The sequence below is a fragment of the Rhinatrema bivittatum genome, chromosome 7 (assembly GCF_901001135.1).
Source record: "Rhinatrema bivittatum chromosome 7, aRhiBiv1.1, whole genome shotgun sequence".
Taxonomy (NCBI): domain Eukaryota; kingdom Metazoa; phylum Chordata; class Amphibia; order Gymnophiona; family Rhinatrematidae; genus Rhinatrema; species Rhinatrema bivittatum.
Genome location: NC_042621.1, coordinates 9527787 through 9552168, shown reverse-complemented (window position 1 = coordinate 9552168; position 24382 = coordinate 9527787). Strand labels below are relative to the sequence as shown.

General features: G+C 46.2%; 1 protein-coding gene across 1 annotated transcript in view; it reads left to right on the top strand.

Moving 5' to 3' along the window:
- PLCG2 (phospholipase C gamma 2) overlaps positions 1-24382 on the top strand; it is a 218670-nt gene that overhangs the window by 174935 nt on the left and 19353 nt on the right. Inside the window, exons 23-29 of the mRNA XM_029608130.1 lie at positions 201-297; positions 4963-5029; positions 6276-6433; positions 14424-14526; positions 16243-16452; positions 22401-22543; positions 23577-23691. Coding sequence (XP_029463990.1) covers positions 201-297; positions 4963-5029; positions 6276-6433; positions 14424-14526; positions 16243-16452; positions 22401-22543; positions 23577-23691 — 893 coding nt within the window. The remainder of the gene's footprint in view (positions 1-200; positions 298-4962; positions 5030-6275; positions 6434-14423; positions 14527-16242; positions 16453-22400; positions 22544-23576; positions 23692-24382) is intronic.

The following is a 24382-nucleotide window of genomic DNA, read 5'->3' as shown; positions in this document are numbered from 1 at the left end:
CGATGCTGAACTCGCGTGCACGGGTGTGGGGGGGTGGTGGTCTGTCAAAGAGCAGCCCAGTCTCCCTGAAGTTTCTGGTAATTTTTTGGGGGGAGGTTGGGGGCGAGGCAGAATGCAGTAAGGCACACGACAGAGAAGATAACTTCTTCCATTCAAAGAGCCATTGTAAAGTTTTTGATGGGCGTGTTTATTTTGTTCAGGTGGAAGGGAGATTACGGAGATAAAATACAGTGCTATTTCCCATCTAATTACGTTGAAGACATATTTACGGATAGCCCTGAAGAAAGTGAGAACCAGGTAAGCATATAACTTAAGGTAGTGAAGTATTTATTTATTTAAGAATATTTAAATCCTGCCTATCTATAATCCTAATCAGGTCACAGCACAAACATTCATAGCTACATAAAAACAAGCAATAAACAGCAATTCAAATTACCAGCACGTCAATGCAGATAACCAATAGAAAATAAAAAAGGACAACTGTGTCCTCAGCAGTCTGCAGCCATAGCACAAAGGATACAAATTGACCAATCATACTTAAAGGCTATTAATCTCTAAATCAGTGGTTCTCAACCTTTTTTCTGTCGGGACACACCTGATAGATGGTTCTCACATGCGTGACTCACTGAACACATGACAGTCACAAGGCTAAACATAAATGTACACTTTGCATCCATAGGAACTGACTCCCCCCCCCCCCCCCCCCCCCCCAGCAATGGGTATAAATCAGAACTAGAACATTCCCTGTACAACTCACCAAACAAAAAAAATATTCTGGGGTCATCTCACTAACAGCAACACAAACTCCTTCTACTACCAGGCGCAATAGCCCTACTTATAAAAAGACAGCAGTTCACCACCAATGCATATCCTATTGAGAAAACACAACAAATAAGGTGAGGTATTTTACTAGCCTACACGCTAGTTAAATACCTCACTTCAGTCATACACACAAGATTGACCTTCACCAAGTACAGAAAGACCACAAATTACAAATATGGAGACAGAACTGGCATGGAATCCCAAAAGAGCCACTCTGCATGCAGTACATAACTGGAGAAATGGAAAGGATCTTAATGCACACAAACTAATCCACACAAAGTTACACCTGCATTATGGCGCACACTCAAACAGTAACAACCCTATCTATGAAAAGGCAACACTACAAATATTAAACCAGGCCCTAAACACCAATGCATCTCCAATTAGGAAAACAGAACAAGCCAAGCTGCTGTAGATCCCCACTCAGAAATAATTGTAAAACTATACTAATAGATGTTTCAAAACAGCTGATGAACAGAATATCTAACAATGAAAAAAAAATCAAAAATTATTTAAAATTCTACAAACACTAATAAAATATTTCAAAACAGCAGACACATTGCATAATACCCAATAATTAAAATGGCAGCCAATCAAGAAAAATGAACTTAAAAAGCCACCTTGACTTACCCTCTCCAGCAACTCTCCTACTCCTTTCCCTTGCAGGCCAATAGCACTCACCAGACGCAGCAGTGACTGCTGAAGCTCTGTCCTCATGGTCCTCTTCCTTAGGGACCACAACCAGTTTCTCTCTCTCACACACCAATCACCTCCCTGACCAGACACAGATCAGTCTCTCTCTCACTTATACACTGGCTGGCCGAGTGCCTCACTCCCACTTCCTTCTTCCCCCAGAGCATAAATGGTAGCTGCAGCAGCCTCTTCCACCCCCCCACGATCCGAGAAATGAGAATCCCATGGAGACTAATGCTGCTGTCTCCCTTGCTGATCACCGGCTGCTTCTGGTTTTGCTCCAGGCCTGCACTGCTGCTTGAGGTTGATGGTACTGCCACTGCTTTTCAATGCAACATGGCCTTTTCTTCCCGCACGTCTTCCTGCACATGCTCTCGTGCGCGCACATACTTTCTCATAGCAAGGCCTTTCTCCGCCACCAGCAACTCTACCAGGGCCTCTCTCTCGCTTTTCTTTCTTCAACTGCTGGCCCTCTCTCTCCTTCCTTTCTTTCTTTGGCTGCAGTCCCCCTCTGGGTCTCGCCCTACCACTGCTGCTTCCACCTTCCATGTGTGAGACCCCCATCCCTTTACTCTCATTCACCCTTCTCCCCTCCTTTCTCTCCCCACTCTGCACCCTTCTCTTTGCTCCATTTCTTTCCCTCTCTCTCTCTCTCTCGCACCACCCTTCATTCACTCTTTTCCCCTCCCGTCCACCTCATCCCTTTCTTCCCCTCATTTCTCCCTCTACTCCCTCTCTCCTCCCTTCCCCTCCCTTCCTCGCTTGCTTGGTCCAGCCAGGACTTCTTTGATGTGACCTTTCCTCCCAGTCAGTGGCTGTGCTCCTGCAGTGCTCCATGTTCTTTTTCTATGGTAGAGGCTTGGCCTCCCCATTGCACACCCGGTAGTGGTTCGCCTGATGCCACTTTCCCTTCCTTCCCTCATTAACCCACAGCTTCTTACCTTTCCCACTTACTCACTCATGTCCTCTTCCCTTTTCCTTCCATCCCCTCTCACCTAAGAACATAAGAAATTGCCATGCTGGGTCAGACCAAGGGTCCATCAAGCCCAGCATCCTGTTCCCAACAGAGGCCAAAAACCAGGCCACAAGAACCTGGCAATTACCCAAACACTAAGAGGATCCCATGCTACTGATGCAATTAATAGCAGTGGCTATTCCCTAAGTATAATTGATTAATAGCCATTAATGGACTTCTCCTCCAAGAACTTATCCAACCCTTTTTAAACACAGCTACACTAACTGCACTAACCACATCCTCTGGCAACAAATTCCAGAGCTTTATTGTCCATTGAGTGAAAAAGAATTTTCTCTGATTAGTCTTAAATGTGCTAATTGATAACTTCATGGAATGCCCTCTAGTCCTTCTAATTAAATCACAAGCAGATTGTGATAAATTGCAGGAAGACCTTGTAAGGCTGGAAAATTGGGCATCGAAATGGCAGATGAAATTTAATGTGGATAAGTGCAAGGTGATGCATATAGGGAAAAATAACCCATGCTATAGTTACACAATGTTAGGTTCCATATTAGGTGCTACTACCCAAGAAAGAGATCTAGGTGTCATAGTGGATAACACATTGAAATCGTCGGTGCAGTGTGCTGCAGCAGTCAAAAAAGCAAACAGAATGTTGGGAATTATTAGAAAGGGAATGGTGAATAAAACGGAAAATGTCATAATGCCTCTGTATCGCTCCATGGTGAGACCGCACCTTGAATACTGTGTACAATTCTGGTCGCCGTATCTCAAAAAAGATATAATTGCGATGGAAAAGGTACAGAGAAGGGCGACCAAAATGATAAAGGGAATGGAACAGCCCCCCTATGAGGAAAGACTAAAGAGGTTAGGACTTTTCAGCTTGGAGAAGAGACGGCTGAGGGGGGATATGATAGAGGTGTTTAAAATCATGAGAGGTCTAGAACGGGTAGATGTGAATCGGTTTTTCACTCCTTCAGATAATAGAAAGACTAGGGGGCACTCCATGAAGTTAGCATTTAAAACTAATCGGAGAAAGTTCTTTTTCACTCAACGCACAATTAAACTCTGGAATTTGTTGCCAGAGAATGTGGTTAGTGCAGTTAGTATAGCAGTGTTTAAAAAAGGATTGGATAAGTTCTTGGAGGAGAAGTCCATTACCTGCTATTAATTAAGTTGACTTAGATAATTATAACTACCGCTATTACTAGCAACGGTAACATGGAATAGACTTAGTTTTTGGGTACTTGCCAGGTTCTTATGGCCTGGATTGGCCACTGTTGGAAACAGGATGCTGGGCTTGATGGACCCTTGGTCTGACCCAGTATGGCATGTTCTTATTATTCGAAAGTATAAATAACTGAGTCACATCTACTCGTTCAAGACCTCTCATGATCTTAAAGACCTCTATCATATCCCCCCTCGCTGTCTCTTCTCCAAGCTGAACAGCCCTAACCTCTTCAGCCTTTCCTCATAGGGGAGTTGTTCCATCCCCTTTATCATTTTGGTTGCCCTTCTCTGTACCTTCTCCATCGCAACTATATCTTTTTTGAGATGCGGCGACCAGAATTGTACACAGTATTCAAGGTGCTGTCTCCCCATGGAGCGATACAGAGGGATTATGACATTTTCCGTTTTATTCACCATTCCCTTTCTAATAATTCCTAACATTCTGTTTGCAACCCTCTCACTCAGCCTTCCTCCACTCCTGGGAAGCCTTTGCTCTGCAGACAGGGGGTGGAAACCCAGTTGGCGCACCTTTTTTCTTTTTGCCGGAGGGGCCTGGTATGTCATCAAATCGCGTAGCCGTACCCGCGTGGAATTCTCTGTCGAGCAGTCGTCAAATTGCACCATCCTCGTCCTGCTGGTGGGAGTGGGAACCTCACTGGTACATCGCTAAACCACACCGTCCTCATCCTGCCGGTGGGGGTGGGAACCTCACTGGCAAATTGATAAACCACACCATATTTTTTATTACTGATGGGGGTGGGAACTTCAACAGCACATCCATAAACCATGCCGCTCGCTTCCACAAACACTGTTGCCGTTCCCCTCCGGGAATGAGAAGCACCCATTTCTTCGATGAACACGGCAGTGTTCATCGAAGAAATGGGTGCTTCTCGTTGGGGTGGAGAAGAGGGAAGGAAGAGCAACGGGAGACCAGGAAGTGCGTGACACACCTGCCTGTGCTTGGTGACACACTGGTGTGTCGTGACACGCCGGTTGAGAACCGCTGCTCTGAATAAATGCCTGCTCAAACAGCAATCCTTTTAGCTTCTCCCTAAATGATTTCATATAGATCTTGGCCAAACCCTCAGGAAAGGAATACCAGGGCATTGGATTGATGATGGCAAAAAGCCCGCACTCTCTGGTTTCACCCTTCAATAGTTAAGCCCTTGTAAACGAAACCATGACCGAAGTTGGCTAGCACATAGTTTACTGCAGTAAGAGACTGAGTTGCTTTTTTTGCACAGATTATTGAAGACAGCCCTTTGGGGTCCATGTGCAGGGGAATACTAGACCTCAGTGAATATAATGTGGGTAAGTACACTATTTTATTTGTATTTATTTTATTTAGTAGCACTTAGTCCTGTATCACCTTTGTGCCAGTGGAGTATCTTTTTCTCATCACCAGGATGAATGGGTCTGCAGAGTAGGCATATTATTTATTCTGTTCTTGGGCTTGTAAACTGCCTTTTCCCTCCCACAAGATGACCTATAATAGTTTATATCATATAAAATAAAATCAGAAAAAAATGCAGAGTAGGCATATTATTTATTCTGTTCTTGGGCTTGTATACTGCCTTTTCCCTCCCACAAGATGACCTATAATAGTTTATATCATATAAAATAAAATCAGAAAAAAATGTGAGAAGCAGCTTTTAAAGCAGTGTTAAGGAATCATTGAGAAGCTGAGATTATTCTTGTATTAATTAGATACTGTATTCTAAATATCTCCGGTTTGGACTTGTGGGGCGATGATCTGTTGAACTCGTTCTCAGATCTAAAATTTGGCATTTTTAGGAATGGAGTTAAGGCATGGACATGTGGGAGAGTGCATTATTTATTCTATTCTGTTTCTTATGTTCATTGGTGAATGGTTGCATGTATTTAGCCAATAGCTCTTTGTAGAAGATTCTTCCTGATTGGCACAGCGATATTTTGTAGCAATCAGTAGGCAATTGGTTGCTTCTAGACACCAGGGGCCCTATGTACTGTGCTTTTTTTCCCCTAATAGACACAAATCGGGGGAAAACATTTAGTACACCTGGTGCTTAATGTGGGTATAGCTTTCTTTTCGGTTAAGTCAAATCCGTAAAGCATGAGGTACGTTTGCACATTCATTTATTGTACATATCCTGAAAACCAGACCAGTTTGTGGTACTCCAAGTCCAGAGTTGCCTACCCCTGCAGTAAAGTTTAATTTTAGATATATATATCTAAAATATGCAATTTTATGATGATTAAATCTATAGTGTAAATGAACATTTGTATTAGTCAATCAGTTACGAGTGTCAGAGGGTGTGGCGGGTGCCTGCTGGTGCTTCATAGCCGAAGCGGCTGAAAGTTTAAAAAATGAGGCATAGAGAAGATGGAAAGGGGAAAGATATTTTCTAAACATAATCTTGCTCTGTGGTTAGTTGGCGCCACCTCTGGAGCCTTTGATTTCGTTAGATGTTCTAACGGGATTAAATCCCTCCCATGTGTGGGCTGTCACTTTACATAAGGATGCATTAAGAGGATGGGGTAAGATTTGAAGGGTCACCACCGTGTATTCTTCGTACAGTGAAAAAGCAGCAAGGGAGGAATGAAAAACGCTTCATCTTTACCCTGGAGCCCAAGAACCAAGAGGATCATGAAGTGCAATTTGCCACTGAGTCGGTCGAGGACCTCTTCGCCTGGTACCAAAACATTTGGGAATTCGGAAGGAAATCTGAAGTGGAGGTACCAGCGACATCTCTAGTGCCGCTGTTTTCTTTTGAGGAAATATATCACCACAAAGAAAGCAATAAAACAGCAAAGATGCATTCCAGTTGTGTTCTGTTGAAACAATGCAGTCCTGGAGGCACTGCAGGCTGCCCCAATGTTTCACTGTATTAAGATGATTTTTTTTTTTTTTTTACTTTCCTAGCATATAGCCAGATGGACTCAGGACCAATGGGTTATATGCTCCCTTACTAGCAGATGGAGACAGAGTCAGGTTTCAAAGCTGATGTCACCTTAGATACAGCCCTGCAGTGACCTCAGTCCTTCAGTATCTCTCTGTCTCCTAGCAGATATAGAAACATAGATAGAAACATAGAAATGACGGCAGAAGAAGACCAAATGGCCCATCCAGTCTGCCCAGCAAGTTTCGCACTTTTTTTCTCATACTTATCTGTTACTCTTGGCTCTTAGTAACCTTTTGGTTCTATTTCCCTTCCACTCCCACCATTAATGTAGAGGGCAGTGTTGGAAATGCATCTAAGTGAAATATCTAGCTTAATTAGTTAGGGGTAGTAACCGCTGCAATAAGCAAGCTACACCCATGCTTATTTGTTTACCCAGACTAATGTAATTCAGTCCTTGTTGGTTGTTGTCTGTATATAGATCCACTTTTCTTCATTCCCCCTGCCATTGAAGCAGAGAGTTATGCTGGATATACATTGAAAGTGAAGTATCAGACTTTCTCCCCTGCTGTTGAAGCAGAGAGCTATGCTGGATATGCATTGAAAGTGAAGTATCAGGCTTATTTGGTTTGGGGTAGAAACCCCACTTTTTTGTGAATGGAAATCCTTTTTTCCACATTTCCTCTTGCCGTTGAAGCTTAGAGCAATGTTGGAGTCGCATTAACCGTGTGTATGTTTATTGAATAAAGGTATTATCTCCAGGTAGTAGCCGTCATTCCCGCGAGCCACCCACTCTTCATTCACGTCCTCTAGACTTTATGGATCCACAGTGTTTATCCCACGCCCCTTTGAAGTCCTTCATAGATGTGGATATGCTTTCCCTTTGGGGATCGCTGTACCCTTTAGAAGAAGAAATTCTACTTTTAAATTTGAGAAAGATTGAGTTCCGCTCTCCTAGGGTGATGCTTAAAGGTCCCTCCTCCAGTTGAGAATTCTTGAGGTGAATTCCGGGATCCCTCAGAGATGTGCCTTGGTCCGGTAGCCGGTTTGGACTTTGGTGCTGAAGCAGCTGAAAGGCAGTGGGTGCAGGAAGCTGAGTGTGGTGGTGACGGCCAAAGCCCTCTCCCCCTGCAGCCAGAGACCGTCTCTGTACTCAGCCGGTAAGCGCTGAGCCCAGGTAAGTAAAAAAAAAAAAAAAAGAGAAGAGGATTCCTCCCGATTCAGAGACATTGGAGGGGTTCTATAAGACTTCCTCCGGTCTCCTTGCTTAGAGCGCCATGCCAACATCATTCCCAATCCCGTTTGGGTAAGGGGAAGTGGGCTTCCGAGCGGGTTAAGCGGCCCTCAGTGAGCTAGGCCCCGCTTTAGGCTCGGCAGGCACACCGCGTGGTAGGCTGTGGAGGTGCCATCTTGCGCACGTTTTATGTGTGGTTTCCATTGCCCACCATAGAGCATCGGTATGCTCAGTGCGTGCCGGCTCTGCACACGCGCTGTGGGCATAATGCAGTGCACAACTCTCTAGGTGCAGACTTAGGTAAAGCAGGGAGCACAGGCTGTGTGTGTGTGCCTTGCTGCGGCCAGCATAAGTACCCAAAATCTGTGCGCACAGATTTTTAAGTAAGAGCTGGCTGAACATGCAGCTCTCGACCCTAAAGGCTTCGGCAGCAAAGAAACATAAGTCTCATTCTCTCTGCACTGCTTGTCACATTAGGGCTACACAGTCTGATCTGGTGGATTCTTACCTATGTCAGCACTGTGAGGGGGCCCAGGGAGAGTTGGCCTTCCTGGACATAGCTAAGCCCGGCTCCTCCCAATCAGAGAAAGGGTCAGCCACAAACTTAACTGGAAGTACCCCAGATCTAAGTAATCCCGGGGCTGGGTCTTCCATTGGAGAGGGAAATCCAGTGGCACCGATCCCAGTACTTCCTGGGCTAGGCATAGACCCAGCTGCCTTCTCTTGGGTGGAATTTTTTCAAGACCTTCAAGCCATTGTACAGGTGCAGTCTACTTCACTTGCCCCTGTCCAGAGAGAATCCCAGTTGTAAGACCTCCCTCTCCTAGCCCTATTGGCAGGCCTTGAGACATGCCTCGCCTCACCAAGGCTATCCCTGGCAGGGATCCATATAGCATGGACAAAGAAGGGAATCCAGATTCCTTGGAAGATGGGAAAATCCCACTGGGTTTAGAACCATAATGGACCATGTTACATTTTTTCCATATAGATGAATTGCCGGCCCGGTTTCCCAGACCCTGAAGATGCTGGGAGTTCTTGGGGTGGACGCTATGATGGAACCAAAGAAGAATCCCATTCTGGTTTATTTACGAAATGCCTCTTGCTATTTTCCAGTGCTGGAAGCCATCCAGGAGTTGATTAACCTGGAATGGGATGCCCCTGAAGCGAGTTTTAAAGGTGGACGAGCATTAGAAGCTCCAAACCCACTGGATCTGACGGCAAGAGAACATCTAAGTTTCCCTAAAGTGGATACGCTGGTCTGCACCATTTCAAAGCGAACTACTATCTCAGTGGCGGGAGGAGCGTCCTTGAAGGATGCGCACGATAGGAAGATGGAGTCCATTCTTAAACAAGCCTTTGATGCAATAGCAATGACCTTACAGATTGCTTCTTGTTGTGCACTGGTAGCTCTATTGTGCCTGCTCCTCTCTCGGGAGGTGGATGACTTGGGCAAATTCCAGAGAGGTAATGGAACCCTGCCTTTTTAGCTGACGCAGGCTCTGACCTAGTCTGTACCTCAACCAGAGGAGTGGCCTCAGTGGTAGTGGCCAGAAGACAGCTATGGCTGCAAAATTGGTCAGCAGACGCAACCCCTAAGGCAAACCTCACAAAGATACCCTTTAACAGATCAAGTGAATTAGAAAAGCTGGCCAGTAAATGAAGTGAATCTCCAGTGCCCCATCTACCAGAAGATAAGAGAAAGCAGTTACTGTGCCCCTCGCCCATGAGGGGATCGATCCAGGTGCTCCCAACGCTTTTGGCCCTACAGAAACTCAACATTTCAGAGGTCTCGTTCCTTTTGGGGGACTCAGTCCTTATGGAGTCTACAGCCCAAGAGAGGGGCAGGTTCAGGCTTAGGTTCATCCCAAACCCCGAATGAACTTTTGCCGACCCACCCTCGGAAGGAGAAGGGTATAATCCTGTGCCCGCCAAACTGTTCCTCTTCTACCAGCGGTAGGTCGAGATCACTTTGGACAAATGGGTACTGGATGTCATACGAGAAGGATACGCATTGGAATTTCGCAGCAATCAGGACATGTTCATGATGTATCTTTGCACTCCCAGCACAAGAAGCCAGCAGTGGAGTCCACCATGGTAAGGCTCCTCAGTTTGAGGGCTATAATTCCAGTACCAGCGTTATTCCATCTATTACATCGTACCCAAGACAGAGGGCTCCTTTCACCCCATCCTGGACCTCAAGAGTATCAGCCAATATCTACGAGTAATTCATTTCTGTATAGAAATTCTGTACTCTGTGACAATGGCCGTACAACTGGGAGAGTTCTTAACCTCTGTAATGACTCTCCGTGTGGAGTTAGCAATCTGTAATGAATCTCCATGCGGAGTTAGCAATCTGTAATGATCTGTTGCCGGATGGTCTGAGCAATCAGATAGGTGTAGCAATCTGTTAGGAAAGTTCTGTGTTAGAGCTGGGAGTAATGAATCTGTTATGATTGACTCCAAAGAGTTAGTAGTCATTGATATAGTTGTGGGTGGATCCCTGGGCTGGTGGCAGATGACCACGCCCTTGGGAGGATATCCCGAGAGGGACCACCGGCTAGGTTTGAGTATGGAGACAGACACACATTAGTTCTTTTATTAAACAGGTGATGAAGCCACCAGAGGTGGCGGTAGTGAGCTGATATGCCTGGCAGGGCTGTAGTCCTTCAGGTACTGGAACAGTGATCCAGGATGGCTGAGATGTTGAGAAACTGTAGAACGTGAGTAGACAGAGTAGACAGGGTTCATGAACAGAACTAGATGACAAAACTCACACAAGATCTCAAGGAAGCTCAGGAGCTGGCATGGTATAGGCCCTCGAGGAGCGAGTACCTGGTTCCAGGGTAAGCTCTGAGAAAGCAATGGTAACTCACAGTTGTTTGTAGTAGCGATATCTTCCAGGCAGTAGAGAATCTTCAGAGTATCCAGGAACATGGGCCCTCGAGGAGCGAGTACCGGTTCCTATCTGTAATCTGAAAGGTAAAGAGAGAGCGAGGCCCCCGAGGAGTGGGTACCTCGTAAGTCCGAGGAGGCAGAGTAGCTTGGAGGAAACGTATCCGTATTCGTCCTTTCGTCCTTGCTAACTCAATCTGATAGTGAAAATAGAGACCTTTAAATATTGGAAGCGGATGACGTCATCTCAATCAGAGCGCACGCCCTAGGTCATCAGGCAAACATGGTGGATCTGCAATGTCGAGCCGGTCCGGGGACGCCAGAGGGAGATGGCATGGAGATGCCGCGGCAGCCAGCCGTCCATCAGACCCAGAGGGAGTTGCCATAGAGGTAAAGAGGGCGGAGTGAGGTCGTCTAGCAGCGATGGATGCAACAACCTCCCTGGACCTTTCCAAGGCCCACCTTCATATTCAAATCTGGCAAGAACATAGTTTCCTACGCTTTGCAGTACTGAGTTGCTATTATCAGTTCCGGGTACTCGACCGCCCCCAGAACGTTTTACATTTGTGGTGGTCATAGCAGCTGCACTGAGAAAAGAGGGAATCCTGGTGCACCTGTACTTGGATGACTGGTTGATCCAGGCAAAGTCTGTGGAAGAGAGTCTCCGAGTGACCAGCAGGGTGACCTCTCTGCTTCAGGAACTCGATTGGGTCGTAAAAATGGACAAAGGCAATTGCCAACCCTCCCAGTCCTTGGAATATCTGGAAGTCCGTTTTGACACCAAGAAGAGCAAGATCTTCCTCCCATTCACTCGGATAAGGAAATTGATGTCCCAAGTGCTTCGGTTGATGAACACAATACTCCAGAAGGTGTGGAACTATCTTCAGGTCCTCTGTTTGATGGCGTCAACCCTGGAGGTAGTACCATGGGCGAGGGCACACATGCAACTACTTCAACTCTCCCTGCTGTCATGTTGGAACCCGCTGTCTCAAGACTACTCAATTTGCCGCCACCTAGCGATGGACATTTGTTCTCGGCTCCAGTGGTGACTGCAGGAAGCTCACCTGGGCAAGGGTGTAACCCTGTCCCCACCAAACTGCCTGGTCATCAAGACAGACGTGAGCCTCCGGGGTTGGGGAGCTCACTGTCAGGAACTGATGGCCCAAGGGCGTTAGACTAAGGAAGAGGCACTCTGGAACATAAACTGCCTGGAAGCCCAGGCAGTCAGATTGGCATATCTACAATTCAGCCACATACGCCAGGGTCAAGCGGTCCGCGTAATGTCGGACAATGCAACAACAGTAGCCTATGCCAACTGCTAGGGGGGGAACCAAGAGCCAGCAGGTGTCACATGAATTAGATCTCCTTATGAAACTTGCAGAAACACATCTAGAGATGATCTCTGCGTCCCACATCGCAGGAAAAGACATCAGAGCAGACTTTCTAAGCAGAGAGAGTGTGGATCCAGGAGAATGGGCATTTTTGGCCAAAGCCTTTCAGCTGGTAGTAGATCGCTGGGGCCTCCCGTCCATTGACCTGCTGGCCACATCTCATAGTGCAAAGGTTCCTCAATTCTTCAGTTGCAGAAGAGACAAGTGCTACCTGTGGATCGATGCTCTCGTTCAGACCTGGCCAGAAGAGGACTTGCTATATGCCTTACCTCCATGGCTCCTGTTGGGAAGGATCATTCACAGAATCGAGTGCCACAGGCGATTAGTTCTACTAGTAGCTCCTGATTGGCCCAGGTGTCCGTGGTTTGCAAGCATGCGGAGACGTCTGGTGGAGACCCCCCTGGGCCTCCCACCACACAGGGACCTGCTTCAGCAGGGACTGGTCTTTCATGAGAATCCGACTCTATTCTGTCTTAGGGTTTGGCCCTTGAGAGGGCTCGCCTGATGAAGCGTGGATATTTGGCGGCAGTTATTGTCACCTTACTCTGTGTACAGAAGTTCTCTGTTTTTAGTGTATATGCGGGTCTGGAGAGTATTTGAGGCCTGGTGCAAAGAACACGGTATTTCCCCTTGGACGGTCAAAATCCCATTAATTCTGGAATTTTTACAGGATGGCTTGAATATAGGTTTGACACATAACTCCTTGAAGGTCCAGGTAGCAAGGTGAATGGAATTTGCCTGTCAGCTCATCCGGACATGGCCCATTTTCTGAAAGGGGTAAAGCACTTCTGGCCAACCCTACTGTGGCTGGTTTCCTTGTGGAATCTTAAATCTAGTATTGGAGTTTTTGGCAAGGCCCTCCTTTTGGCCGCTGCGCAGTCTTTCTTTGCGCTTGTTAACCCTGAAAACGGTGTTCCTGGTGGCTAAATGCTCGAATTGTTGCATCTCTGAACTACAGGCATTATTGTGTCAGGAACGGTTCCTCTGGATGACTCCAGGAGTGTTAAAGCTTCATACCGTTCCATCCTTCTTGCCAAAGGTAGTCTTGGTGTTTCATTTGAATCAGTCTGTTTCATTGCCATCCCTAAATAGGCACAAGGACGCGGAAGAATACTGCCTCCTCCTCCACCATTTAAACTTCAGTAGGCTTTTGGTGCGGTATCTGGAAGTTTTAGAACTAGTCCACAAGACGGGACTGATTGTTTGTTCTTCGAGGTGGGGAGAACCAGCTTTACGTGCTACCATAGCTCTCTGAATCAAGGAGGTGGTCACGGCAGCCTATGTGGAGGCAGGAAAGCCATTACTCTTTCATGTTAAAACTCATTCCACTAGGGCTCAGGCAGTCTCCTGGGCAGAAGCTAGACTGCTGTCTCCTGTTAACATCTGCCAAGTGGCAACATGGCCTCCTTACATACCTTCTCCAGGTTCTATCGCCTGGACGTTCAGGCTCAAGATGATACAACTTTTGCAAGGGCAGTGTTAACCAGACCGCAGGCGGTCTCCTGCCCCGATCAGGAGTAGCTTTTGTACATCCCATTGGTCCTGAGTCCATCTGGCTACTCGCTAGGAAATGGAGAAATTGGTTACCTGATAATTTTGTTTTCCTTAGTGTAGACAGATGGACTCGGCATCCTGCCGCGGCTGCCCAAGAACGGTGCCAAGGAATCGCCCATGAAATGAATACCGATTCCAAGAGATTATTGGTAGGCAGTTGCCCAATCCCTAAATCAGGGCATCTACAATCTTGCTGGGATTCAGCGTTTGGTTGAGTACAGTTACGGTTATCCGTTTTTAGTCAAGTTGGTTTTGATTAAGGCTTAATCAGGTTTTTCAATGTATGTCCACAGTGGCTTTTGAAGAGAATATTGAAGGGCTGAGGTCACTGCAGGGATGAATCTAAGCTGATGCCAGCTTTGAAACCTGACTCCTCCTCCATCTGCTAGCAGGGAGCATGTAACCCATTGGTCCTGAGTCCATCTGTCTACACTAAGGAAAATGAAATTATCATGTAGGTAATTTTTCCTTCCATGTCCTAGACGTTTTAAGCTAAGAGACCATGCCTTTTACTAGCGTCTTTCCTATGTTGTGTTAGCAAAGTTAGCTGTGTGCTACTTGTGGGGTTGTGCCATTGTCTTTTTTTTCACCCCACCGAGAGGCATTTGTTGACTTTTTGCAGGATGTTTTAGGCGCTGTCAGAATGTGCAAGGTGGTATACTTCAGTAACATCATGCTGCTCCTGCATTAATCCTTCTGGCATATTTAATATGTGCACTCACAAACTAACAAAATCTGGGTGTGAATTTTGACAGGATAGCATGGTGAAGGACTTGGAGAAGCATCAGTCCGTTGCAGTAGAAATATCGGACATGGTCGTCTACTGCAAACCAGTGAGCAAAACAAAGGAGAATTTCGGTAGTATACCTTAGATAAGTATAAATTGATATAAATCATTGAGAAATGATTGATTTTTTTAAATATGTGGCCCCAAGGCAGTAACTGTTTTTGTGAGAGGCTACTTCTGATCATGTAGGTCTAGAAATGGACCTCAGGTGGACATTGAGGGTTATAAAGCAAGCAGAAACAGATCAAGCACTGGGGTTGTGGCCAGACTGGTGAATATTTAAATCCACATGACCCTGATGTTACCAAGTCTGTAGTCACTTTCTTGAAAGTTCTCAGGTTTCTTTGGACCCCTAAGAACATGCTCTGTCAGAAGGCCACCACCATGTCAGAGGAAGGTGTAGGGGAGAACCCCCCCCCCCCCCCAAATCCACAAGCTGGTAAGGGGACTGGGGGACTGCACTGTCTCCATGTCCAGCACAGTGTGTTCCTTCTCTGCAGATCAAGAGACTTTCAAGTAAAACTGGGACTTTTCAGAGAGGAGCAGACCATTCTGTATGAACTGAGGCTGGGGGTTACATTTTGCAATGCTATGATAAATAAACAATAGTTCAGAAAACTTGTCTTTTGTAGCTGCCCACTGTGGATTTGTTCATTTGTTTGATAGCAGGCTGAAGTATTGATAATAATAATAGTGGAATTATTTATTACATTTGTAAATTACAGCTGTTTTCAGTGGAGCACATCAGGATTAGTTCTGCTGTCAATTGCTTTCTGCTGTTAATTGAACAGTTCAGTGTGTCAAGTGCTGCTATGTGAGAGATGCTCTGATATTTGAAAGCACTTATGTGTGAGAGAACTAGAGGAGAGGCATAGGAACTGCTGCCATTGCTCTGACCTCAATCCCTCAAAACTTGGATATATGTAACAAATTATCCACGGGATAAACCGAATAGCCTTCAAGCTAGATCTAATATCTTAATTTGCAGGATGAGAAAATAAACACCATGGGTAGAATATCTCCAGATACTTCTGCATATACTGTATATGACAAAAGAATTTTATGGAATTTAGGTTTTTTTTTTATGGTGTGCACTGGAATTAAGGAAGTAGTATGAAGTAGGAAGCACAACTTTTTTTTTTAAACAGCAACTCAGTAGTTGGGGATCAGTTTTTAAAAAATGCTCAGTATTTAAATTAGGTGCTTAATTATAGGAAGATTTTCAGTTACATTTAGGAGCCTAAAGTTAGATCTGCCATTCATTTGTCTAGATTTAAGCTCTTACATTAGATGCCCAGTACGGATAATCAGTTCTCAATCCCCCTTTTCCCCACTAACTCTGCCCCTATTGCTGTTTAAATTTTAGGCTCCTACATTTATTTATTAGGGCTCCGCTTCCAAAGTTAGGCACCTAAACGCTTTGAAAACTGAATCTGTTGGGTATCTTCCTTCTCACAAACATCCCCCCTGCTGCATGATTACTGGCTGAGGGCAGTCAGCACAGCTCCATGGGTGCTCTTCTGCTGACTAGGACCCTGTGTGCATCACTTCCGTGATGGATCCTGCCAGACTCAGACTTTAGCTAACCTGGAATCCTTTTTCTGACTGTGTCAGGTGCTTAAAGGGAGGATGTTCCCAACCTCTGCTGGCACTATTGAATCTTGGTCTCCACATTGTACTGCTCTGCCAGCAAGTACAGGACTGGAAAAAAAAAGTGATGTATTTATTATTATTAATAGGAGTAAAGCCCACCTGAAATCTTCAATTCACTCTTTCTTCCCATAAAGACAGGGCAGATTTCAGAGAAGTCCGATCTTTTGTGGAGACCAAGGCAGAAGGCGTCGTCAAGCAGAAGTCTCTTGATCTGCTGAGGTACAACCGGAAAGCGCTAACGAGGGTCTACCCCAAAGGGCCGCGGGTGGACTCTTCCAACTATGACCCCTTTCGGCTTTGGCTCTGTGGCTCTCAAATGATCGCTCTCAATTTCCAGACGCCAGGTAAAGCCTCTGCAGAAAGGCCTGCGCCTTCTTTGTGGTGTTTTTGATTCTCTATGCTCCCCAGCCGGCCTAATGTAAGATAGCAGGTATCTGTGCATGCAAGCAGGGTGGCCATGAGGACAGGGAGAAAACTGGAGAAGGTGAGCCATATCTTTGCATAGTGACAGACTTAAATAAACAGAAACACTGGTAGAAAAAGATGATAGGTGTGACTAATAACTTGTAAATGTTGTGCTTACAGCTGCTTCATAATAAATGTTTGTGTGTGTATATATGTACATATACGTGTATGTGTGTGTATATATATATATATGTATATATATATGGTCCATATTAAAGGCAATTAGTTGGATAACTTTTGAGTTATCTGGCTATATGCTAACTTTTGAATATTTTGAGTGCTTACCTAACTAAATTTTATCTGGATAGCTCATTGTCTGGCTAAAATATTTCATAACATCTGAATAAAAATTCCAATAATTAAAAAATGTTCTATTCCCTTTAAAAAAAAAAATTAAATAATAATAAAAAAAATAGAAACAAATTACATCCAATAATTAAAACTAATAAGGATTTTAAAAAATCTCTTGCTCTCCATACCTGCGATCTTTTGATTTCTAGTCACCCTGAGATCGTCGTGGATTGGGGGAGGGAGGACTGCAAAAATGTTATCGACTCACCATCTCTCTCCCTAACAGATACATTGTGAGACACAGGCTCTCACACACTCACACACGTTCACACGCACACACGTACACACACACGTACACACACACACACCTGTTCTATTCGAGCCGTGCTGGGATGAGCTCCATCACGGCCCACCGACTTTCCTGCTTGCGGGGGGGGGGGGAACGGAAGTTGTGTGTGCCTGTGGTAAACTTGTGTGCGGGGCACGCACATGCACGGGAACACTGGCCTCTCATTTTAAGCCACTGAACCGCCGGTGAGTTGACTTCCATTACGCCGGCGGCCTCTCTTCTCTTTTGCTACTGTCAGGTTAGGCTCCACCGGCTGCCTCATGGACTCTCCTGTTCCCGCCAGCCTGCTGCTCTGTGCAAGTGCATGGTATACACACCCGGTCGCACCAGATCTGCCTCCCCCACAGGTTGAGAGCTTGGGTTCTGCGGGCTGATAGGACTTGCTGAACATTATGGTGGGAGCTGGATTCAGGCACCAACCAGGAGCTGGATATAGGTATTGGCACCGCAGCTAGAGGAGTTGTGTGCGGGAGTTGTGGCAACCAGAAGACAACTCTGGCTCCAAAACTGGTCGGCCGACGCATCTTCCAAAATGAGACTCACAAGGATGCCCTTCAAGGGAACCCTCCTGTTCGGAAGCGAACTAGAGAAACTAGCCAACAAATGGGGCTAGTCCCCACTGCTGCGGCTACGGAGGACAGGAATAAGAGAAATCAGCGACCCTTCTCTCGACCTTCCAGGGTAGAGGATCACAGTGCTTCAACCCATATAGAAGCACATATCAAGCAGTCCGCCCCGCAGGCCGAAGCCAGTCCTTTCGGAACAAGCACAACAAAAGGGGAGCCAATTCTCGCCCAGGCCCCAGCCGCAATCCACAATGAAAATCAGCCGACCCATCAAAAGGAAGAAGCCATAGGGGGCAGACTTGCCCTATTCTACCAAAGATGGGTCGAGATAACTTCGGACAAGTAGGTCCTAGCCATCATTCGAGAGGGATATTACCTGGATTTCCACCACCTCCCTCCGGACAGGTTTGTGGAATCCCCCTACCACGACCCTTCCAAGAGAATGGCAGTGGAAGCTATACTGACCAGATTGCTAGCCTGAGAGGCTATAACACCGGTGCCTCCAAAACAAGTAAATACTGGACATTATTCCATCTATTTTATCATTCCCAAGAAAGAAGGAACGTTCAGGCCCATCCTGGACCTCAAGTTGGTCAATCGTCACCTGAAGATTCCTCGCTTCCGTATGGAAACCCTATGCTTGGTAATAAGGGCGATACAACCGGGAGAGTTCCTTACATCCTTGGATCTGTCGGAAGCCTACCTACACATTCCGATCCATCAAGAGCATCAGCGTTTTCTATGCTTCACAATCCTGGACCATCACTACCAGTTCTGGGCACTACCATTCTGGTTATCCACAGCACCCCGGACGTTCACCAAGATCATAGTGGTGGTGGCAGCAACACTGAGGAAGGAAGGAATCCGCGTACACCCTTAACTAGACGATTGGCTGATCAGGGCGAAATCCCCAGAGGAAAGCCACCAGGTGACCAACAGAGTCAAAACTCTACTGGAGAGCCTTGGGTGGGTGGTCAACACAAACAAGAGCTGTCTGCAGCCTTCCCAATCTCTAGAATACTTGGGAGTCAGGTTCGACACCAAACAAGACAAGGTCACCCTGACACCGACAAGGAGATTGAAAATGATGACCCAGTTACGAACCCTGTTGAGCAAGCTTCGCCCCACAGCATGGGACTACCTACAGGTCCTCGGCCTCATGGTATCCACACTGGAAGTAGTGCCATGGGCAAGAGCTCACATGAGACCCCCTACAGCGCTCACTACTATCACGATGGAATCCACTGTCCCAGAACTACACCATATGTCTTCAGCTCTCGGACAAAGTCTGGACTCAACTACGATGGTGGCTACAAGAAGACCATCTAAGCCAGGGAGCGAGACTATCCTCACCATTCTGGATCCTGCTTACCATGGATGCCAGCCTACAAGGAGGGGGAGCACACTGCCAGGAGCTGACCGCTCAGGGACAATGGAACAAACAAGAGTCGGGGTGGAATATCAATCGCCTAAAGGCCTGGGCAATCAGACTAGCCTGCCTACGGTTCAGTCACAGATTCAGAGACAAGTCAGTCAGAATAATGTCAGACAACGGCACAACAGTGGCCTACATCAACTGCCAGGGAGGAACAAGAAGATAACAGGTGTCTCTGGAATTAGACCCCCTAATGTCATGGGCGGAAGTGAACCTTCAAGAGATCTCGGCCATCCACATGCCGGGAAAGACAACGTCGCTGCGGATTACCTCAGCAGAGAAAGTCTAGACCCAGGAGAATGGAGGCTGACGACCACAGCATTCCAATTGATAGTAAACCGTTGGGGAACACCAACCATGGACCTCCTGGCAAGCCGGTCCAACACTCAAGTGCCCAGCTTCTTCAGCCGCAGGCGGGAACCCCAGTCCCAGGGAATCGATACCCTGGTACAGACCTGGCCACAGGAGACTCTATTATATGCCTTCCCACCGTGGCCCCTATTGGGCGCAATCATCCCCAAGATAGAACTCCACAGGGGACCAGTACTTCTAGTGGCCCCAGACTGGCCAAGAAGACCGTGGTACGCAGACATGCGAAGACTGCTGAAAGGGAGCTCCCACCCTCTACCTCCACACAGAGATCTGCTCAAACAAGGACCGATCCTCCACGAGGATCCAGCTCAATTCTCTCTTACGGTCTGGCCATTGAGAGGACTCACCTGAGGAAGAGCGGATACTCGGGGGCAGTAATTGACACCCTACTCCGAGCATGCAAGTTCTCCACATCCCTAACATACATAAGGATTTGGAGAGTATTCGAAGCCTGGTGTGGGGACCGCAACATCGTCCCACGCTCAGTCAAAATTCCAGCGGTTTTGGAATTCCTGCAGAACGGGCTACAGAAGGGATTGTCCCTCAACTCCATCAAGGTACAGGTGGCCGCATTGTCATGCTATGGAACCAAGAGTGAGAGCGGCAGCATAGCCTCTCACCCAGATGTCTCTCGCTTTCTGAAAGGAGTCAAGCAGATCTGACCACCCTTGAAGTGGCCGGTGCCTCTTTGGAACCTCAACCTGGTCCTGGATTTCTTAGCAGGAGACTCTTTCAGACCTCTTCGCGGCCTGTCTCTCCGACTATTAATATTGAAGACAGCCTTCCTGGTGGCAGTCTGTTTGGCCTGCCGTATCTCCGAGCTACAAGCACTGTCCTGCCGGGAGCCATTCCTCAGACTCTCCCCGGGATCCATCCAGTTACGCACAGTTCCGTCGTTCCTCCCCAAAGTGGGTCTCACTTCCATCTCAACCAAACCATCTCACTACCATCGCCAGATGAGCATAAGAATTCGGAAGAATCTCGCAGTCTACGCCATCTCAACATCGGCAGACTTCTAGTCCGATACCTGGAAAGGTCGGAATCCGTACGAAAGACGGACCATCTATTCGTCCTTCATAGCGAGAAGAAGCAAGGGGAAGCGGCCTCACGAGCAACCATAGCCCGTTGGATCAAGGCGGCCCTCGTAGAAGCAGGCAAACCACCGACTTTACAAGTCAAGGCCCATTCCACTAGAGCCCAGGCAGTGTCCTGGGCGGAAACCAAGATGCTGTCACCCACCGAGATCTGTCGGGCAGTGACATGGTCCTCCATCTACACCTTCTCCAGGTTTTACCGCTTGGGTGTTCAGGCTCAAGAGGATACAGCATTTGCAAGGGCAGTACTAAGTGGGTCACGGGCAGCCTCCCACCCAGTTTGGGAGTAGCTTTTATACATCCCATTGGTCATGAGACCATCTGCTACACGCTAGGAAATGGAGAAATTACTTACCTGATAATTTCATTTTCCTTAGTGTAGACAGATGGATTCAGCATGCCACCCACGGCTGCCGTTATTCATGGAATTCTCGAGGGACATCACCGACAACGAGTGATTCACGGGTAAGCCACACTTTCCTCCAACTGAACACCCATCCTACCAGGTGTCGACGTTTCTCGGTTGAGAGCACTGGCGGTCTCCAGCTGTAACCAATTCAACCAGTTCAAGTTAATTAAGTTAACCAAGTTATAAAAGTTAATCAAATTATACAAGTTATAAAGTTAATCAAGTTAGCCAAATTAGTCAGTCATACATATATCCACAATTGCTTTTCGAGAATACTGAGGAGCTGCACTTCCTGCAGGGGTATATGTACTAGGGCTGACGTCAGATTGAAATCTGAGCCGTCTCCAAATGCTATCAGGAGTACACTATACCCATTGGTCCTGAGTCCATCTGTCTACACTAAGGAAAACGAAATTATCAGGTAAGTAAATTCTCTACTTTTCTATTTAAATTAGCATATTTTTAGAGGTATAGATCTTTTTCCTTTTATTTCCTTTTATTTCCTTTTATCCTTTTGTTTTTGCTCTTATTATTGTAATGTTTTATTTGGATTTTGCTTTCATCTTATTTATTGATTTTATTATAATAATTTTATTGCCTTATTTTGGTTATTATTTATGAATTGTCTATTTGTGTTTTTATTATGTATGTACCCTTTGTTCATCGCCTAGGCCTGATGTGTTAGACGATTCATAGATTGTAATAAATGTAAAAATGAAATCTTCCTAAATGCCAGAGGAGGTGGAAGAGGCTAACGCTGCTCTGTGGGCTGCACTCCTCCTGACTTATGGGGGTTGGAGGCTGATGCTGCTTCTTGAAGCTCTGCAGGCCACTCTTCTCCTAATTGTGCACAGATGGGGAGGGCAGCAGCATTCATGATATATTTGTTCCGATTTGATGAAGCCGCCCAAGGATGGCGCTGAGGGTAACTGAGATTCCAGAAACAGGCGCAACAACTGTTTTTTCTCCCCTCTGGCAATGCGATCGGATCCTGCCCACGAGCCTGGCAGCTGTGGCCCTTCCTCACTTCTCTGGGGGGGGGGTGGGGCTCGTCTTTCCCGCTGCACTGCTCTGCTCGGCAGTGCCGGCGAGAAGCACACCATGGCAGTCAGTGAGGGTGGCCCAAAGCATAGGCTGCAGTCAGAGGAGGAGGGCGCCAAGGAGTCTATTCTCTGCTCAACTATCTGTACAGGGCAATGGGAAGTGCCAACATAGTATTCACACAAACTGGGTGGGTTATCTATTATAAATGGATCTATCTGAAAGTTGAATTGTTGTATCAGCTCATGGTTTGTTTTCTTTCCTCTGCAGATAGATACATGCAAATAAACCATGCCCTGTTCTCACTGAATGGCCGGAGCGGGTACATCCTGCAGCCAGAGTGTATGAGAAACGAGACATATGATCCATTGTCAGAGTCAAAGAAAAGAACGCAGCTTGTGCTGACGGTGAAGGTGAGAACCTTTTGAGCTTGACGGGGCAGTAGATCATATGAAATTCTGATTGTTACATTTTCCAAGCAAGAGCTCTGGTCATTCTTTAAAGCGGACTGGATTTAAGATTCAGGTCTTTTTTTTGTGGTAGCGTGCTGTGGAAGAAATACTGACTTGTTAGGGAGAGACCACAAGAAATGGCAAAGTTCATTTATTACAAATAGTAAACAGGCAGAATTCCTGAGTAGGTTAAATGGCTGATGGACTGGAGATCTTCAGCCTTTGGCAATATTTTTTTTCTTCCTAATGTTGCATTAAAAATAGTTATATGTTTTCTTTTACATTCCACCACCGCCAGAATTTCACAGAAGCGAGGCCAATAGTGCTGGCCCAGTGATTCACAGTGTAAAGACTAAAATCCTTTATTTAAGCTGCGCTTTTTTTTCCCTTATGTTAAGAAGAAAAAAAAAAAAGAATTGAATAGATCCAACTTTATTAGAATGAAGTGACAGAAACTGCTGAGTAGCCGAGAAGCAACCAAACAGGAGAGAATCCTGCTCTGTCCTGACCTATGACAGTGACCCGTGACAGCGACCACAGGAAATGGAAGCCATCTCCGCTTTCTCCTTTGAAGACCTAGGAGAGTTGTCGTCCACAAGCAGCACTGTTTTAGAAATGATGCTGAGGAGGAGAAGAGCAGATGCAGACCCTTCCATATGGTCTAGCGTAGCAGAGTCATGTGTTTTAATTTCAGCACCAGCTTTGGTGCTGGAGGAGTGAAAAAAAAACTCTCTGTACTCAGAGCTGGGAGTTTGAAATCCACTTCAGCAATGGGAGGAGAGATCTGCCGCTTGTGTGTGGATTTCATTGACATAACCGTTCCCAGTGCATACATCGACCCAAAATACCCAAACAAATCCCCTCTCAGAATTGTTTTGAGCAGAAGTAATTGTTGCATTTCAGGGATCCAGGCAGTGCAGCCTGGCAGAGCTGCAGAAATATCTGTGTCGTTCTGTCTTTCTAAATCTTTAATGCCCACTGCTGTCATTTGCAGGTGATAGCCGCCCGCCATCTGCCCAAACTTGGTAGGAGCATTGCCTGCCCATTTGTGGAGGTGGAGATTTGTGGCGGAGAATATGATAATAATAAATTCAAGACAACTGTAGTGAGTAAGTATCAAAATCCTTTTTTTTGGGGGGTGGGGGAGTGGGAAGAAGAAGTAAAGATAGTCTTTGGGGATTTTTTTTTTAAGTTATCTTAAATCTTTTAACAATGACTTGGGAGACCTAAGAGAGAAACTATGACCTTACCATAGCTATATAATTAGCCTTTCATTTATTTTTCCTAGTGCTGCGTTATGCAGCAGCATATGCTGTCTGGCTGGCTAGAGAAGGTGATAGTTATTTGCATTTATTTGTAGTTTTGTTTTTTTCCCAGTTATTCCTCCCACATAGAGTGAGACATTAGAAGAAATCGGAGCAAGTAAGAGCATTGTGTGACACAAAGCTGAGGAACATGAGTGAAGACTAGAATCGGAGAATTGTATGACAGATCCTGTTAAGGAGAGAGTTTTTCCCTTTTCCTGTTTGGTCCTGTGTTCAGAGGCTCTGGCGGCAGAGTAGCTAATCTAGTACTGAAGCTCATGAGTGAGAGCAAAAGTGGTAAAGTGGAGAGCAGTCTGGGGGCGAGGGCATAAAAAAATAAAATTGGTGAAGTCTGGAAACAGGCGGGGGGAAAACAGAAGAAAACTGAACACAGGGAGAATGGGTCCTGCCGTCATGCCTACCTTCATATCGAAGAGGGCACCAGATGGTGATGATTTAGTCAGCAGTACACACCAGAATACCACAGGTAGGAAAT